This window comes from Patagioenas fasciata, chromosome 32 (genome assembly GCF_037038585.1).
Source record: "Patagioenas fasciata isolate bPatFas1 chromosome 32, bPatFas1.hap1, whole genome shotgun sequence".
Taxonomy (NCBI): domain Eukaryota; kingdom Metazoa; phylum Chordata; class Aves; order Columbiformes; family Columbidae; genus Patagioenas; species Patagioenas fasciata.
In genome coordinates, this window is record NC_092551.1 from 3,454,152 (window position 1) to 3,472,830 (window position 18,679).

The 18,679-nt window shown below is 56.8% G+C and overlaps 1 protein-coding gene across 4 annotated transcripts in view; it reads right to left on the minus strand.

Moving 5' to 3' along the window:
* Window positions 1–497: 497 nt before the first annotated feature.
* SMARCA4 (SWI/SNF related BAF chromatin remodeling complex subunit ATPase 4) overlaps window positions 498–18,679 on the minus strand; it is a 43,346-nt gene continuing 25,164 nt past the window's right edge. For 3 of the 4 annotated variants that reach the window (XM_065859288.2, XM_071800652.1, XM_065859286.2), the window contains exons 23-34: window positions 18,212–18,258; window positions 17,905–18,071; window positions 16,266–16,429; window positions 14,080–14,307; window positions 12,727–12,804; window positions 10,244–10,462; window positions 8,439–8,692; window positions 6,269–6,377; window positions 4,349–4,450; window positions 3,119–3,251; window positions 1,812–1,951; window positions 498–726 (exon numbers count right to left, since the gene is read on the minus strand). In XM_065859288.2, coding sequence (XP_065715360.1) covers window positions 694–726; window positions 1,812–1,951; window positions 3,119–3,251; window positions 4,349–4,450; window positions 6,269–6,377; window positions 8,439–8,692; window positions 10,244–10,462; window positions 12,727–12,804; window positions 14,080–14,307; window positions 16,266–16,429; window positions 17,905–18,071; window positions 18,212–18,258 — 1,674 coding nt within the window. In that variant the 3' untranslated portion in view covers window positions 498–693. The remainder of the gene's footprint in view (window positions 727–1,811; window positions 1,952–3,118; window positions 3,252–4,348; window positions 4,451–6,268; window positions 6,378–8,438; window positions 8,693–10,243; window positions 10,463–12,726; window positions 12,805–14,079; window positions 14,308–16,265; window positions 16,430–17,904; window positions 18,072–18,211; window positions 18,259–18,679) is intronic. The other variant, XM_065859287.2, reaches the window with a different exon arrangement.

Consider the following 18,679-nt stretch of genomic DNA (forward strand, 5'->3'; position numbering starts at 1 on the left):
CGCAGCCAATCGCGGGCAGGAGGTAGCGATGGGCGTGGTTTATGAGGGGGCGCAGGGTGTGAGGGGCGCGGCCAAGAGTAGCGATGGGCGTGGCTTGTGAAGGGCGCGCCTTAGAGGGGGCGTGGCCCGTCGCGGGCGTGAGTTCGCGATGGGCGTGGCTTAGCGGCGGTGTAGCCAATCGCGGGCGTGCGTTACGCAGGGGCGTGGCTTATCGCTCCGCACACCTGATCTAAGGAGTGGCGCGGATTTAATGGCTGGGCGTGGCTTAGCGTGGGGTTACCCAATAGCGGGCATCAATTAACGAGGGGCGTGGCTTCGCGGGGGCCTGGCCCCCGCGGGGGCGTGGCTTAGGTGGAGTGATCCCCGGGGCGGCGCCTTTCGCGCGTTTTTAACCCATTCGGCGCCGTTTTTCCGCGGGTTTTGCGCCCCCAAAGCCGGGGACCCCCCCCTAAAACCCCCCAAACCCCCTCCCCACGGCGCACAGAGACCCCCCCCGCTCTGGTGGGTTTAATTTATTGATCGGCTCGAAATCCAGTGACATCGACAGCGGCACCGGCACCGCAAGGGGGGGACCGGGGGGGGGACCGGAGGAAGAACCGGAGCCGGGAAGCGGAGCTGGAGCCGGGTCCCGGTGTATAAATAGCAGGAGGTGGAGCCGTGGGCCGGGTGGGGGGCGCTGGGGGTCACTCGGGGTCAATCGTCCTCGGTGCCGCTGCCCGAGCGATCCTGGGGGGGCGGAGACTGGGGGTTGGGGGCGGGACTTGGGGGGCGCGGGAGTTGGGGGGCAGGAGGTGGATGTGGGGCAGGGGGAGGGCGGGAGGTGCTCGTGGGGGAGGTGTAGGGAAATGAGAAGGATGTGGGGCAGTGGGGGGCAGTTGGGGGGGGCTGTGGGGCGGGATGTGGGGAAGGTTGTGGGATGGTTATGGGGAAGCCACAGGGCAGTTGTGGGGCAGGATGAGGGGCAGTTATGGGGCAGCTGTGTGGCAGGTCTGGGGCAGGATGTGGGGCAGGCTGTGGGGCGGTGTGGGGCAGGCTGTGGGGCAGTGTGGGGCAGTGTGGGGCAGGCTGTGTGGCAGTTGTGTGGGGCAGTTATGGGGCAGCTGTGTGGCAGGTCTGGGGCAGGCTGTGGGGCAGGCTGTGGGGCGGTGTGGGGCAGGCCGTGGGGCAGTGTGGGGCAGTGTGGGGCAGGCTGTGTGGCAGTTGTGTGGGGCAGTTATGGGGCAGCTGTGTGGCAGGTCTGGGGCAGGAGGTGGGGCAGTTATGGGAGGCAGTTATGGGGCGGTGTGGGGCAGGATGTGGGGCAGTGTGGGGTAGGCTATGGGGCAGTGTGGGGCAGTTATGGAAGGCAGTTATGGGGCAGTGTGGGGCAGGCTGTGGGGCAGTTGTGGGGCAGTGTGGGGCAGCTGTGTGGCAGTTATGGGGCAGGCTGTGGGGCAGTTGTGGGGCAGTGTGGGGCAGCTGTGTGGCAGTTATGGGGCAGGCTGTGGGGCAGTGTGGGGCAGACAGGCTATGAGGCAGTGTGGGGCAGGCTATGGGGCAGGCTGTGGGGTGGATGTGGGGCAGTGTGGGGCAGGCTATGGGGCAGGCTGTGGGGCAGCTGTGTGGCAGTTGTGGGGCAGGATGTGAGGCAGTTATGGGGCAGTTATGGGTCAGTGTGGGGCAGTGTGGGGCAGGCTGGGGGGTGGATGTGGGTCAGTGTGGGTCAGCGTGGGTCAGCGTGGGGCAGGCTGTGGGGCAGGCTGTGGGGTGGATGTGGGTCAGTGTGGGTCAGTTATGGGGCAGTTATGGGTCAGCATGGGGCAGCCCCTCACCTCGTCCTGCTCGTCGTCGCTGTCGTCGTCGCTCACCACGGGTTTGGCGCGGGAGCCCCGGCCCGGGCGCCTCCGGCCCTTGAGCCGCTCGGGGGCCTTGTCCTTGCGGCCCAGCTTGATCTTCACCTTCACCGAGCGCGCTGGGCACAGGGGCAGAGGGGGCACCGCTGCTTCCTGCCCCACAAGCCCTGCCCCACAAGTGACCCCCAAACCCTGCCCCATGGGAACCCCACAACTGCTCCTGCCCCCCAAGTCCTGCCCCAAGTCCTGCCCCACAGTTGCCCCCTACCCCCCAAATCCTGCCCCACTTCTGCCCCCCAAGTCCTGCCCCACAACTGCCCCCCACATCCTGCCCCACAACTGCTCTTGCCCCCCAACTGCCCCCCAAGTCCTGCCCCCCCCCAAATCCCGCCCCACAACCGTCCCTTGCTCCCCAAATCCTTTCCCCAAGTCCTGCCCCACAAGTGACCCCCATGTCCTGCCCCACAACCCCCCCTAAATCCTGCCCCCAAAGTCCAAATCCCCCAAGTTCTTTCCTCACATCCTGCCCCCCAAGTTGTGCCCCACAACCACCCCCTAAAGCTCCCCCAAAGTCCAAGTCCCCCACACCTGCCCCCCAACTCCTTTCCCCACCTCCTGCCCCACACCTGCCCCCCAACTCCTTTCCCCACCACCTGCCCCCCAGGCCCTGCCCCCTAAGCCCTGCCCCACATCTCCTGCCCCCCAAGTCCTTTCCCCACCTCCTGCCCCCCAACTCCTTTCCTCAAGCTGTGCCCCCCAAGCCCTGCCCCACATCTCCTGCTCCTCAACTCCTGCCCCTCAACTCCCTTCCCCACCTCCTGCCCCACACCTCCCGCCCCCCAACTCCTGTCCCCACCTCCTGCCCCCCAAGTCCTGTCCCCCAACTCCTGTCCCCACCTCCTGCCCCCCAAGTCCTGCCCCTCAACTCCTTTCCCCAAGCCCTGCCCCACACCTCCTGCCCCCCAAGCCCTGCTGCTCATCTTCTGCCCCCCAACTCCTGTCCCCACCTCCTGCCCCCCAAGTCCTGCCCCACACCTCCTGCCCCCCAACTCCTGTCCCCACCTCCCGCCCCCCATCTCCTGCCCCCCAGGCTGTGCCCCCCAGGCCGTGCCCCCAAGCCCTGCCCCACACCTCCTGCCCCCCAAGCCCTGCTGCTCATCTCCTGTCCCCCAACTCCTTTCCCCAGCTCCTTTCCCCAGGCCGTGCCCCCCATCTCCTGCCCCCCATCTCCTGCCCCCCATCTCCTGCCCCCCCGGCCGTGCCCCCCGGCCGTGCCCCCCACTGACCCTCGGCCTCGGACCCGTCCTCCTCGGGCTCCTCGTCCTCCTCGCTCTCCTCGCCCTCGCTCTCCTCCTCCTTCTCCATCTTCTGCCGCACGCTGGTGAACACGGACTGCAGCACGATGGAGTCCTCGTAGATCTGCGGGCAGCGGCCGTGGGGACACCGGGGACACCGGGGACAGGGGGGACAGCAGGGGACAGGGGGACAGCGGGGACAGCGGGGACAGGGGGACAGCGGGGACAGGGGGGACAGGGGGGGACAGGGGGGGACAGGGGGGACAGGGGGACAGGGGGACAGCGGGGACAGGGGGACAGCGGGGACAGGGGGGACAGGGGGGGACAGGGGGGGACAGGGGGACAGGGGGACAGCGGGGACAGGGGGACAGCGGGGACAGGGGGGACAGGGGGGGACAGGGGGGGACAGGGGGGACAGGGGGGACATTGGGGACAGGGGGGACATTGGGGACAGGGGGGGACAGCGGGGACAGGGGGGACGGGGGGGACAGGGGGGACAGGGGGACATTGGGGGACAGGGGGGACATTGGGGGACAGGGGGGACAGGGGGGACATTGGGGACATTGGGGGACAGGGGGGACAGGGGGACGGGGGGACATTGGGGGACAGGGGGGACATTGGGGACATTGGGGACATTGGGGGACATTGGGGGACATTGGGGGACATTGGGGACAGGGGGAACATTGGGGACAGTGGGGGACAGTGGGGGATGTGGGGGACATGGGGGACACTGGGGACAGGGGGGGACATTGGGGGACATGGGGGACGGGGAGGGACAGGGGGGACATTGGGGGACAGGGGGGGACATTGGGGACATCGGGGGACATGGGGGGACAGGGGGGGACATGGGGGGACATCTGGGGACGGGGGGGGACAGGGGGGACAGGGGGGACATTTGGGACAGGGGGGACATGGGGGGACAGGGGGGACGGGGGACAGGGGGGGACATGGGGGGGGACAAGGGGGGACAGGGGGGATGGGGGGGGACATTGGGGGACATTGGGGACAGGGGGGGGACATTGGGGGACATTGGGGACAGGGGGGGACAGGGGGGACATTTGGGACAGGGGGGACATGGGGGGACGGGGGGACATGGGGGGACAGGGGGGGACAGGGGGGACATGGGGGACGGGGGGACATTGGGGACAGGGGGGACGGGGGGCCGGGAGGGACAGGGGGGGACATGGGGGACAGGGGGGGACAGGGGTGCAGGGGACGCACCAGCGAGCCCTCGAGGTTGAAGGTCTGCGCGTTCTGGCAGAGCAGCAGCACGTCCTTCTCCAGGTCGTTCAGGCTGCGGTACTTGTGGTTCCGGATGCGCTCCTGGGGACAGCGGGGACAGAGGGGACAGCGGGGACAGCGGGGACAGAGGGGACAGCGGGGACAGAGGGGACAGCGGGGACAGAGGGGACAGAGGGGACAGAGGGGACAGAGAGGGGACAGAGAGGGGACAGAGAGGGGACAGAGAGGGGACAGAGGGGACAGAGAGGGGACAGCGGGGACAGCGGGGACAGCGGGGACAGAGAGGGGACAGAGGGGACAGAGAGGGGACAGCGGGGACAGAGGGGACAGCGGGGACAGGGGGACAGCGGGGACAGAGGGGACAGAGGGGACAGAGGGGACAGCGGGGACAGAGAGGGGACAGAGGGGACAGAGAGGGGACAGAGAGGGGACAGAGAGGGGACAGAGAGGGGACAGAGAGGGGACAGAGGGGACAGAGGGGACAGAGGGGACAGAGAGGGGACAGAGGGGACAGAGAGGGGACAGAGAGGGGACAGAGAGGGGACAGAGGGGACAGTGAGGGGACAGAGAGGACAGAGACGGGACAGCAGGGACAGCGGGGAGAGAGAGGGGACAGAGAGGGGACAGAGAGGGGACAGAGAGGGGACAGAGAGGACAGTGAGGGGACAGAGAGGGGACAGAGAGGACAGTGAGGGGACAGAGAGGGGACAGAGAGGACAGTGAGGGGACAATGAGAGGACAGTGAGGGGAGAGTGAGGGGAGAGTGAGGGGTGTTGGTTTGGGGGGGATTCCCCTCAGTTTTGGGGAGGATTCCCCTCAGTTTTGGGGGGGATTCCCCTCAGTTTTGGGGGGGTTTCCCTCAGTTTGGGGGGGATTCCCCTCAGTTTTGGGGGGGATTCCCCTCAATTTTTGGGGGGGATTCCCCTCAATTTTTGGGGGGATTCCCTCAGTTTTGGGGAGGATTCCCTCAGTTTTGGGGAGGATTCCCCTCAGTTTTGGGGGGGATTCCCCTCAGTTTTGGGGGGGGATTCCCTCAGTTTTGGGGGGGGATTCCCCTCAGTTTTGGGGGGGATTCCCCTCAATTTTGGGGAGGATTCCCCTCAGTTTTGGGGGGGATTCCCCTCAGTTTTGGGGGGGGATTCCCCTCAATTTTGGGGGGGATTCCCCTCAGTTTTGGGGGGGTTTCCCTCAGTTTTGGGGGGGATTCCCCTCAGTTTTGGGGGGGTGTTTTCCCAGGCCTCTGTGTGGGATTCCCCTCAGTTTTGGGGGGGATTCCCCTCAGTTTTGGGGGGGTTTCCCTCAGTTTTGGGGGGGATTCCCCTCAGTTTTGGGGGGGATTCCCCTCAGTTTTGGGGGGGGTTTCCCTCAGTTTTGGGGGGATGTTTTCCCCTCAGTTTTGGGGGGGTGTTTTCCCAGGCCTCTGTGTGGGATTTCCCCTCAGTTTTGGGGAGGATTCCCCTCAGTTTTGGGGGGGTTTCCCTCAGTTTTGGGGGGGTGTTTTCCCAGGCCTCTGTGTGGGATTCCCCTCAGTTTTGGGGGGGATTCCCCTCAGTTTTGGGGGGGTGTTTTCCCAGGCCTCTGTGTGGGATTCCCCTCAGTTTTGGGGGGGATTCCCCTCAGTTTTGGGGGGGATTCCCTCAGTTTTGGGGAGGATTCCCCTCAGTTTTGGGGAGGATTCCCCTCAGTTTTGGGGGGGATTCCCCTCAGTTTTGGGGGGGTGTTTTCCCAGGCCTCAGTGTGGGATTTCCCCTCAGTTTTGGGGAGGATTCCCCTCAATTTTGGGGGGGATTCCCCTCAATTTTGGCGGGCATTCCCCTCAGTTTTGGGGGGGTGTTTTCCCAGGCCTCAGTGTGGGATTCCCCCCAGTTTTGGGGGCGTTCCGCAGGATTCCGGGCCCACCTTGATCTTCTTGAAGTCCACGGGCCTGCGGATCAGCTCGTAGTACTCGGGCAGCTCCTTGCGCGAGGGCAGCTGGATGAAAACCTCGCTGAGCTGGCGGCCGCTGCTGCTGCAGGGACAATGGGGACAGTGACGCCGGCCCCCCCTGTCCCCCTGTCCCCCCCTGTCCCCCGGTGTCCCCCGGTGTCCCCACGGGGGGGTTTTTGGGGGTTAAACACCCGTTTTCCCCATGGAAAGCAGCACAACCCACACTGGGAAGAGCAGGGGGATCGGCCCTGAGTGTGGGGACCAAGGGACCCTCGTTAACTGATTCCTCGTTAATTAATCAGAGCTCATTATGAAGCACGGGCTCGGTCCCAGTGACACAAGGGACCCCTCAATCGCCTCATTAACTGATTCCGCATTAATTAATCAGCACTCATTACGAAACAGGCACTTGGTCCCTTCAGATTGGCCCTGAATGTGGTGACCAAGGGAACCTCGACCACCTCGTTAACTGATTCCTCATTAATTAATCAGCACTCATTATGAAACAAGCACTCGGTCCCTTCACATTGGACCCAAGTGTGGCGACCAAGGGACCCTCGTTAACTGATTCCTCGTTAATTAATCAGAGCTCATTATGAAGCACGGGCTCGGTCCCAGTGACACAAGGGACCCCTCAACCGCCTCGTTAACTGATTCCTCGTTAATTAATCAGCGCTCATTATGAAACAGGCGCTTGGTCCCTTCAGATTGGACCCAAGTGTGGTGACCAAGGGACCCTCGACCACCTCGTTAACTGATTCCTCGTTAATTAATCAGCGCTCATTATGAAACAGGCGCTCGATCCCTTCACATTGGACCCAAGTGTGGCGACCAAGGGACCCTCGTTAACTGATTCCTCGTTAATTAATCAGCGCTCATTATGAAACAGGCACTCGGTCCCTTCACATTGGACCCAAGTGCAGTGACCAAGGGACCCTCGTTAACTGATTCCTCGTTAATTAATCAGAGCTCATTATGAAGCACGGGCTCGGTCCCAGTGACACAAGGGACCCCTCAATCGCCTCATTAACTGATTCCGCATTAATTAATCAGCGCTCATTACGAAACAGGCACTTGGTCCCTTCAGATTGGCCCTGAATGTGGTGACCAAGGGACCCTCGACCACCTCGTTAACTGATTCCTCGTTAATTAATCAGCGCTCATTATGAAACAGGCACTCGGTCCCTTCACATTGGCCCCAAGTGTGGTGACCAAGGGACCCTCATTAACTGATTCCTCGTTAATTAATCAGCGTTCATTATGAAACAGGCACTCGGTCCCTTCAGATTGGACCCAAGTGTGGTGACCAAGGGACCCTCGTTAACTGATTCCTCGTTAATTAATCAGAGCTCATTATGAAGCACGGGCTCGGTCCCAGTGACACAAGGGACCCCTCAACCACCTCATTAACTGATTCATCATTAATTAATCAGCGCTCATTATGAAGCACGGGCTCGGTCCCTTCAGATTGGCCACGAGTGCGGTGACACAAGGGACCCACCAATGGCCACTGCGGTGACATCTGCAGCCACCACAACCTCGGCTGGTGACCCAATTAATCCCCCATTAATTAATCAATCATCTGGAAGAGCCCCCCGTGTCCCACTGTCCCCATTGTCCCCACCATCCTTGGACTTGATGACTTCAGATCATCCCCAGGTGACAAACAGGACCCACCAACGGCCACCACAACCTCGGTTGGTGACCCAACCAATTCCCCATTAACTGACCATGTGGAATCTCCCCCCATGTCCCATTGTCCCCATTGTCCCCATGTCCCATTGTCCCCACCATCCTTGGACCTGATGACTTCAGATCGTCCCCAAGTGACCCATGGGACCCACCAACCACCGTGGTCACTTGGTGGCCACCACAACCTCGGTTGGTGACCCAACCAATTCCCCATTGATCAACCATGTGGAAGAGCCCCCCTGTGTCCCATTGTCCCCATGTCCCTTTGTCCCCTTTGTCCCCACCATCCTTGGACTTGATGACTTCAGATCGTCCCCAAGTGACCCATGGGACCCACCAACCACCGTGGTCACTTGGTGGCCACCACAACCTCGGTTGTTGACCCAACCAATCCCCCATTGACCGACCACGTGGAAGAGCCCCCCGTGTCCCACTGTCCCCATTGTCCCACCTGTCCTTGTACTTGATGACGGCGTCCACGATCTTCCTCATGCGGCGGGTGAGGGGGGGCGGGTTGGGCGCCAGTTTCTCGGCGGGGGGGCGCCCCCGTTTCTTCTGCCTCTTGGGGTCGTCGTCGCGGTCGCGGGGCCGCGCGGGGGCCGGGGGCGCCGAGGGTCCCACGTCCCCCTCGCGCTTGCGTTTGCGCGACGACTTCTTCTGGCGAACCTCCTCCTCGATCTCCTCCAGCGTCCCCTCCTCGATGGCCTGCCGGTCGTTAATTAGCGCTAATTAGCGACCAACGAGGGCTTGGGGTGGCACCCGTGAGGGTGGACTGGGGGGGGGATTCGTTGGGTTGTGTCCCCAAATGTCCCCAGGGACATGGACGCGATTTGGGGTCCATGGGGACCATGCTGGGGTGGCCACAAATGTCCCTCGTTAAGGGGTCATTAGGAGGGGGGTAAATGAGGTGTTAATCACCATTAATTGGGGATGTGTCCCCAAATGTCCCCAGGGACAGGGACGCGATTTGGGGTCCATGGGGACCATGCTGGGGTGACCACAAACGTCCCTCGTTAAGGGGTCATTAGGAGGGGACAAATGAGGTGTTAATCACCATTTATTGGGGTTGTGTCCCCAAATGTCCCCAGGGACAGGGACACGATTTGGGGTCCATGGGGACCATTCTGGGGTGACCACAAACGTCCCTCGTTAAGGGGTCATTAGGAGGGGACAAATGAGGTGTTAATCACCATTAATTGGGGATGTGTCCCCAAATGTCCCCAGGGACAGGGACGCGATTTGGGGTCCATGGGGACCATGCTGGGGTGACCACAAACGTCCCTCGTTAAGGGGTCATTAGGAGGGGACAAATGAGGTGTTAATCACCATTTATTGGGGTTGTGTCCCCAAATGTCCCCAGGGACAGGGACACGATTTGGGGTCCATGGGGACCATTCTGGGGTGACCACAAACGTCCCTCGTTAAGGGGTCATTAGGAGGGGGGCAAATGAGGTGTTAATCACCATTAATTAAGAGGTTTCCTTGGGGTTGTGTCCCCAAATGTCCCCAGGGACAGGGACGCGATTTGGGGTCCGTTCAGGTCAAGGAACCTCTGGGGTGGGAGGGGACGCGGGGGCCACGTTTTGGGGCAGATTCCTTAAGTTTTGGGGCAAAATCTCCACGTTTTGGGGTGGAATCCCTAAGTTTTGGGGCAGAATGCTGAGATTTTAGGGCAGAATCGCAAAGATTTAGGGCAGAATCCCCACATTTTGGGGCAGAATCCCCAAGTTTTAGGGCACAATCCCCACGTTTCGGGGCAGAACCCCCACATTTTAGGGTAGAATCCCCACATTTTGGGGCAGAATCCCCATATTTTGGGGCAGAATCCCCAAGTTTCGGGGTAGAATCCTTAAGTTTTGGGGCAAAATCCCCACATTTTGGGGTGGAATCCCTAAGTTTTGTGTCAGAATGCTGAAATTTTGGGGCAGAATCCCCACATTTTGGGGCAGAACCCCCACATTTTGGGGCAGAAACCCCACATTTTGGGGCAGAACCCCCACATTTCGGGGCAGAACCCCCACATTTCGGGGCAGAACCCCCACATTTCGGGGCAGAATCCCTAAGTTTTGGGGTGCAACCCTTAGCATTGTGACAGAACCCCCATGTTTCATGGCGGAATCCTTAAGTTTCGCGGCAAACTCTTCAAGAAGCCGCCATTTTGTGTCATAACCCCCACATTTCGGGGCAGAACTCCCCCGTTTTGGGGCAGAAATCCCCCGTTTTGGGGCAGAAATCCCCCGTTTTGGGGCCCCCCACCTTGAGCCACTGCTTCTCGGTGAGCGAGTCGCTGTAATCCACCTCCTTGCGATGGCGGGAGCCGCGGCCGAACATCTTCTCCTCCTCCTCCTCGCAGGTCAGCCGCTCCACCTCGGCGTCGTCCTTGATGATCCAAGATGGCAGCTCGTCCTCCTCCATCAGCCGCGGCTTGCGCTTGGGGTTCCGCGCCTCCTCGCGCCGCCGGTCCAGGTCCATGCGCTGCAAAAGTGAATTAGCATCTAAAATAAATAGGGGTTTACCTCAGGAATTGCGAATAAAGAGGGGTTTACCTCAGGAATTGCGAATAAAGAGGGGTTTTACCTCAGATATTGCGAATAAATAGGGGTTTACCTCAGGAATTGCGAATAAATAGGGGTTTAACATCGGGAATTGCGAATAAAGAGGGGTTTACCTCAGGAGTTGCGAATAAAGAGGGGTTTAACCTGAGGAATAGCGAATAAAGAGGGGTTTACCTCAGGAATTGCGAATAAAGAGGGGTTTACCTCAGGAATTGCGAATAAAGAGGGGTTTTACCTCAGATATTGCGAATAAATAGGGGTTTACCTCAGGAATTGCGAATAAAGAGGGGTTTACCTCAGGAATTGCGAATAAATAGGGGTTTTACCTCAGGAATTGCGAATAAAGAGGGGTTTACCTCAGGAATTGCGAATAAAGAGGGGTTTACCTCAGGAATTGCGAATAAAGAGGGGTTTAACGTCGGGAATAGCGAATAAATAGGGGTTTACCTCAGGAATTGCGAATAAATAGGGGTTTACCTCGGGAATAGCGAATAAAGAGGGGTTTACCTCAGATATTGCGAATAAAGAGGGGTTTACCTCAGGAATTGCGAATAAAGAGGGGTTTACCTCAGGAATTGCGAATAAATAGGGGTTTACCTCAGGAATTGCGAATAAATAGGGGTTTTACCTCAGATATTGCGAATAAATAGGGGTTTACCTCAGGAATTGCGAATAAATAGGGGTTTAACGTCGGGAATTGCGAATAAATAGGGGTTTACCTCAGGAATTGCGAATAAAGAGGGGTTTTACCTCAGATATTGCGAATAAATAGGGGTTTACCTCAGGAATTGCGAATAAATAGGGGTTTAACGTCGGGAATTGCGAATAAATAGGGGTTTACCTCAGGAATTGCGAATAAAGAGGGGTTTACCTCAGGAATTGCGAATAAAGAGGGGTTTACCTCAGGAATTGCGAATAAAGAGGGGTTTACCTCAGGAATTGCGAATAAAGAGGGGTTTACCTCGGGAATTGCGAATAAATAGGGGTTTACCTCAGGAATTGCGAATAAATAGGGGTTTTACCTCAGATATTGCGAATAAATAGGGGTTTACCTCAGGAATAGCGGCGGAGGGGGGGTGGGGAGGTGCTGGAGAGGTTCTGAGGGATTTGGGGGGGGTTTTGAGGAGAAAAAGGGGGTTGTTGTGGTGTGGAATGGGAGCGGCGCCTCGGGGGGCAAAATGGCGCTAAAATCACCTCAAAACACAAAATGGTGCTAAAATCACCTCACGACACAAAATGGCGGCACCAAAATCACCTCAAAATGGCGCCAGGGGTACAAAATCACCTCACAACACAAAATGGCGGCACCAGAATCACCTCAGGGCTCAAAATGGCGGCCAGAGGGGCAACAAAAATCACCTCAAAACACAAAATGGTGCTAAAATCACCTCACAACACAAAATGGCGGCACTAAAATCACCTCACAACACAAAATGGCGGCACTAAAATCACCTCAGGGCTTGAAATGGTGATAAAATCACCTCAGAACACAAAATGGCGTCACCAGAATCACCTCAGGGCTTGAAATGGTGATAAAATCACCTCAGAACACAAAATGGCGGCCAGAGGGGCAACAAAAATCACCTTGAGACACAAAATGGCGCTAAATCCACCTCAAGACACAAAATGGCGGCACCAGAATCACCTCAGGGCTTGAAATGGTGATAAAATCACCTCAGAACACAAAATGGCGGCCGGAGGGGCAACAAAAATCACCTCGAAACACAAAATGGCGCTAAATCCACCTCAAGACACAAAATGGCGGCACCAGAATCACCTCAGGGCTTGAAATGGTGATAAAATCACCTCAAGACACAAAATGGCGGCACCAGAATCACCTCAGGGCTTGAAATGGTGATAAAATCACCTCAGAACACAAAATGGCGGCCGGAGGGGCAACAAAAATCACCTCGAAACACAAAATGGCGGCACCAAAATCACCTCAGGGCTCGAAATGGCGCCGGGGCAACAAAAATCACCTCAAAACACAAAATAGTTGCCAAAATGATGCATTTTGCGGTGGAAAACCGCGCTGTTCGGGTGGGAAAACGGCTCTTTTTGGGCAGAAAACGGCGTTTTTTGGGGTGGGAAAGCGGGTTTTTTGGGACGTGTGAAAACAGGCGGTTTTGGGCGGGGAAACGGCGCTTTTTGGGGTGTCAAGAGGCGTTTTGGGGTCCCCCTCACCATGAAGAGGTCGAACTCCTCCTCGTGGCGCGCGATCATTTGGTTCACGGTCTCGTCATCGGGAACCTCGTCCTCCTCCTGCGCATTTGAACAAAAACCAGCATTAAAACGGCACCAAAATCCCCCCAAACGGCACCAAAATCGCCTCAAAACTCAACACGAAGCAGCGTTGTTAATTATTTTGCCTTTTAACCCCCACGTCCCCTCAGCTTTGGGGGCACGGAGCCATTATTTCAACACTTAACGCCCTCACAGCCTCGGCCTTGAGGCCCTGGAGCCATTTTTTGGCTTTTTAGCCCCAATTATTCAGATTTTAGCCCCAATTATTCAGATTTTAGCCTCAATTATTCAGATTTTAGGCCCCACACGCCCTTGACTTCGTGGCCGTGGTGCCATTTTTTGGCCATTTTTTTCTTCCCGCCATATTTTTTCCCGCCATATTTTCCCTCCCGCCATATTTTTCCCCACCCCTTTTTTTTTCCCGCCATAATTTTTCCCGCCATAATTTTCCCCGCCATTTTTCTCCCCACCATTTTTTTCCCGCCATATTTTTTCCCCGCCATAATTTTCTTCCCGCCCTTTTTCTTCCCACCATAATTTTTCCCGCCATATTTTTCTTCCCGTCATATTTTTCCCCACCATTTTTCTCCCCGCCATTTTTTTCCCGCCATATTTTTCCCCGCCCTTTTTCTTCCCGCCATCTTTTTCTCCCCACCATATTTTTTCCCCCCCATCTTTTTCTTCCCGCCATCTTTTCCTCCCCGCCATATTTTCCCGCCATATTCTCCCCGCCATATTTTTCTCCCCGCCATCTTTTTCTTCCCACCATAATTTTTCCCGCCATATTTTTCTTCCTGCCATATTTGTCTTCCCGCCATATTTTTCCCCGCCATCTTTTCCTCCCCGCCATATTTTTCCCCACCACATTTTTCTCCCCCCCATATTTTCCCCGCCATCTTTTCCCCCGCCATATTTTCCCCACCATATTTTCCTCCCCCCCATATTTTCCCCGCCATCTTTCCCCGCCATATTTTCCCGCCATACTTTCCCCGCCATATTTTCCCCACCATATTTCCCCGCCATATTTCCCCGCCATATTTTCCCCGCAATATTTTTCTCCCCACCATATTTTCCCCGCCATCTTTTCCTGCCATATTTCCCCCGCCATATTTTCCCCGCAATATTTTCCCCGCCATATTTTTCTCCCCACCATATTTCCCCACCATATTTTCCCCCGCCATATTTCCCCCGCCATATTTCCCCCGCCATCTTTTCCCCTGCCATATTTTCCCCGCCATCTTTTTCCCCCCGCCTTATTTCCCCCCCGCGCCATCCCCCCCGTCCCCTCCGCACCTCGTCCTGCTCCTCGTGCTCCAGGATGGCCTGCAGGAAGGCTCGGCGCTCGTGGCTGGAGGATTTCTGGTCGAACATGCCGGCCTGGATCACCTTCTGGTCCACGTTGAGCTTGTACTTGGCGGCCGCCAGGATCTTCTCCTCCACGCTGTTGACGGTGCAGAGCCGCAGCACCCGCACCTCGTTCTGCTGCCCGATGCGGTGCGCGCGGTCCTGAGCCTGCAGGTCCTGAGCCAGAACGCCCCCCGTTCAGACATCGCCGCCCCCCCAAAAATCCGGCGTTTTCGCCACGCACAAAACGCTGGTTTAGGGCCCAAAAGGCCGGTTTAGGGCCCAAAAGGCCGGATTAGGGCCCAAAAGGCCGGATTAGGGCCCAAAAGGCCGGATTAGGGCCCAAAAGGCCGGATTAGGGCCCAAAACGCCGGTTTAGGGCCCAAAACGCCGGTTTAGGGCCCAAAATGCCGGATTAGGGCCCAAAACGCCGGTTAAGGGCCCAAAAGGCCGGTTTAGGGCCCAAAACGCCAGTTAAGGGCCCAAAACGCCGGTTTAGGGCCCAAAACGCCGGATTAGGGCCCAAAACGCCGGATTAGGGCCCAAAACGCCGGATTAGGGCCCAAAACGCCGGTTTAGGGCCCAAAATGCCGGTTTAGGGCCCAAAATGCCGGTTTAGGGCCCAAAACGCCGGTTTAGGGCCCAAAAGGCCGGATTAGGGCCCAAAAGGCTGGTTTAGGGCCCAAAACGCCGGTTTAGGGCCCAAAACGCCGGTTTAGGGCCCAAAACGCTGGTTTAGGGTTCAAAACGCCGGTTTAGGGTTCAAAACGCCGGTTTAGGGTTCAAAACGCCGGTTAAGGGCCCAAAACGCCGGTTTAGGGTTCAAAACGCCGGTTTAGGGCCCAAAACGCCGGTTTAGGGCCCAAAACGCCGGTTTAGGGTTCAAAAGGCCGGTTTAGGGCCCAAAACGCCGGTTTAGGGCCCAAAACGGAGCGGGGATGGGAAATGCGGGAGCGGGGGGAACGTCAAGAGGGGTGGTGCGGGGGGATTTGGGGAGGAATCAACAATTTTGGGGTGGGATTTGAAGTTTGGGGTGGGATTTGAAGTTTGGGGTGGGATTGTGAAGTTTTGGGGTGGAATTGTGAAGATTTGGGGTGGAATTTGAAGTTTTGGGGTGGAATTGTGAAGTTTTGGGGTGGAACTGTGAAGATTTGGGGCGGAATTTGAAGTTTTGGGGTGGAATTGTGAAGTTTTGGGGCGGAAAGGTGAAGATTTGGGGCGGAATATCCTGAAGTTTTGGGGCAGAATTCAAAGATTTGGGGCGGAATCTCAAAGATTTGGGGCAGAATCCCCACATTTTGAGGCAGATTCTCCACATTTTAAGGCAGATTTCCCACATTTTGGGGCAGATTCTCCACGTTTTGGGGCAGAATCCCCACATTTTGGGGCAGAATCCCTGATTAGGGCTCCAGTCACACTCAAAGATGACGACAGTGATGGTTTGTGTGCGTTTTTGGCTATTTTGGGTTATTTTCCAGTGATTTTGGTACCCAACGAGGGTTCCAGTCACACTCAAAGATGATGACAGTAACTGTTTGTGTGCATTTTTGGCTATTTTGGGTTATTTTCCAGTGATTTTGGTACCCAACGAGGGTTCCAGTCACACTCAAAGATGACGACAGTGATGGTTTGTGTGCGTTTTTGGCTATTTTGGGTTATTTTCCAGTGATTTTGGTACCCAAGAGGGTTCCAGTCACACTCAAAGATGACGACAGTGACTGTTTGTGCGCATTTTTGGCTATTTTGGGTTATTTTCCAGTGATTTTGGTACCCAACGAGGGTTCCAGTCACACTCAAAGGTGACAACAGCGATTGTTGGTGCGCATTTTTGGCTATTTTGGGTTATTTTCCAGTGATTTTGGTACCCAACGAGGGTTCCAGTCACACTCAAAGGTGACAACAGCGATTGTTGGTGCGCATTTTTGGCTATTTTGGGTTATTTTCCAGTGATTTTGGTACCCAACGAGGGTTCCAGTCACACTCAAAGATGACAACTGCGATTGTTTGTGCGCGTTTTTGGCTATTTTGGGTTATTTTCCAGTGATTTTGGTACCCGGTGGGGCTTCCAGCCGCCGCCAAAGCTGCCGCCGGTGCGCTTTTTGGGTGATTCGGGGTGATTCTGGGCGGTGCCGTACCTGGTGGGGGTTCCAGTCGCTGTCGAAGATGATGACGGTGTCGGCCGACTGCAGGTTGAGGCCCAGCCCGCCGGCGCGGGTGCTCAGCAGGAAGATGAAGTACTCGGAGCCCGGCTCGTTGAACGTCTTCAGCAGCATCCCCCGGTCCTCCGCCTTCGTCGTGCCTGCGCCAGCCAGCGCCGCTGCTACACCCGCGCTACACCCGCGCTACACCCCCGCTACACCCCTACTACACCCCACTACACCCACACTACACCCACACTACACCGTTGCTCCCAACCCGCTCGCTCCTCCGTTACTCCCACCCTAAGTTACTCCAGCCCCATGTTACGCCTGTCTCTGGTTACTCCTCAGTTACTCCAGCCCCATGTTACTCCTCAGTTACTCCAGCCCCGTGTTACTTCTCAGTTACTCCAGTCCCATGTTACTCCTCGGTTACTCCAGCCCCATGTTACTTCTCAGTTACTCCAGTCCCATGTTACTCCTCGGTTACTCCAGCCCCATGTTACTTCTCCGTTACTTCAGCTCCATGTTACTCCTGTCCCCAGTTACTCCATCCCCATGTTACTCCTGTCTCCAGTTACTCCTTGGTTACTCCAGCCCCATGTTACTCCCCAGTTACTCCAACCCCATGTTACTCTTGTCCCCAGTTACTCCAGCTCCATGTTACTCCTGTCCCCAGTTACTCCAGCCCCATGTTACTCCTGTCTCCAGTTACTCCTCGGTTACTCCAGCCCCATGTTACTTCTCCATTACTCCAGCTCCATGTTACTCCTGTCCCCAGTTATTCCAGCCCCATGTTACTCTTGTCTCCAGTTACTCGTCAGTTACTCCATCCCAATGTTACTCCTGTCTCCGGTTACTCCTCAGTTACTCCAGCCCCATGTTACTCTTGTCTCCAGTTACTCCAGCCCCATGTTACTCTTGTCCCCAGTTACTCCAGCCCCATGTTACTCCTGTCTCCAGTTACTCCTCAGTTACTCCAGCCCCATGTTACTCCAGTAACCTGCAGTTGGTTTTAAGGCCACATTTAGGCTTGCAGTTGGTTTTAAGGCCACGAGTTGGGCCCACGCTTGGTTTTAAGGCCACAAGTTGGGCCCATGCTTGGTTTTAAGGCCACAAGTTGGGCCCACATCTGGTTTTAAGGCCACGAGTTGGGCCCACGCTTGGTTTTAAGGCCACGAGTTGGGCCCACGCTTGGTTTTAAAGCCACGAGTTGGGCCCACGCTTGGTTTTAAGATCACGAGTTGTGCCCACGCTTGGTTTTAAGGCCACGAGTTGGGCCTATGCTTGGTTTTAAGGCCACAAGTTGGGCCCACGCTTGGTTTTAAGACCACGAGTTGTGCCCACGCTTGGTTTTAAGGCCACAATTCAGGCCCACGCTTGGTTTTAAGACCACAAGTTGGGCCCACGCTTGGTTTTAAGGTCACAATTCAGGCCCACGCTTGGTTTTAAGGCCACGAGTTGGGCCCACACCTGGTTTTAAGGTCACAAGTTGGGCCCACGCTTGGTTTTAAGGTCACAATTCAGGCCCACGCTTGGTTTTAAGGCCACAATTCAGGCCCACACCTGGTTTTAAGGCCACAGTTGGGCCCAGGGCGGGTTTAATCTCTGGACTAACGGCCCGGCGACCACTCACCATCCAGCCTGAGGTACTTGAAGCCGCGGTAAGCGAAATAATCCTCCATGATGGTCATGAGCGACGTCATCTGGCAGAACAGCAGCACCTTGTGGTTGGTGGCGCGGAGCTTGGGGAGGATCCTGTCCAGGAGCTCGAACTTCCCCGACGCCCGGTACAGATCCAGCCTGAAAACGGGGCAAAAAGACGGATTTGAGGTTAAAACCCTGGCGTCGGGGTCGTTAAGAGGCTGATTAATCACTCCAGGAGCGGGAAACGCACAAATACAGGGGAAAATAGGAATGTTGGGCTAAAATACCCAGCTCACCCTTGCACGATGCCGCCCGTGAAGCCCAAGTGCTCCGAGAACGATTCCTGCGAGCGGGAGGAGAAATCGAGTTGGAAATCGAGGCAAAATTTAGGTTGGAAACGAGAATTTACGTGGGAAATCGGGGCCGAAATTTCACGCGTGGGAAATCGGGGACAAAATTATTTCGCGTGGGAAGTTGGGGCCAAAATTTTACGCGGGAAATCGGGGTCGAAATTTCGCGTGGGAAATTGGGGCCAAAATTTTACATTGGAAATCGGGGCAAAATTCTACATCGGAAATTAGGCTGAAATTCCACGTCGGAAATCTGGGATGAAATTTTACGTGGGAAATTGGGGTAGAAATTTTATATCGGAAATTTGGGACGAAATTTCGCGTCGGAAATCGGGGACGAAATTTTAACAGTGGAAACAAGAATTTACGTGGGAAATTGGAGCCAAAATTTCATGTGGGAAATTGGGGCAAAAT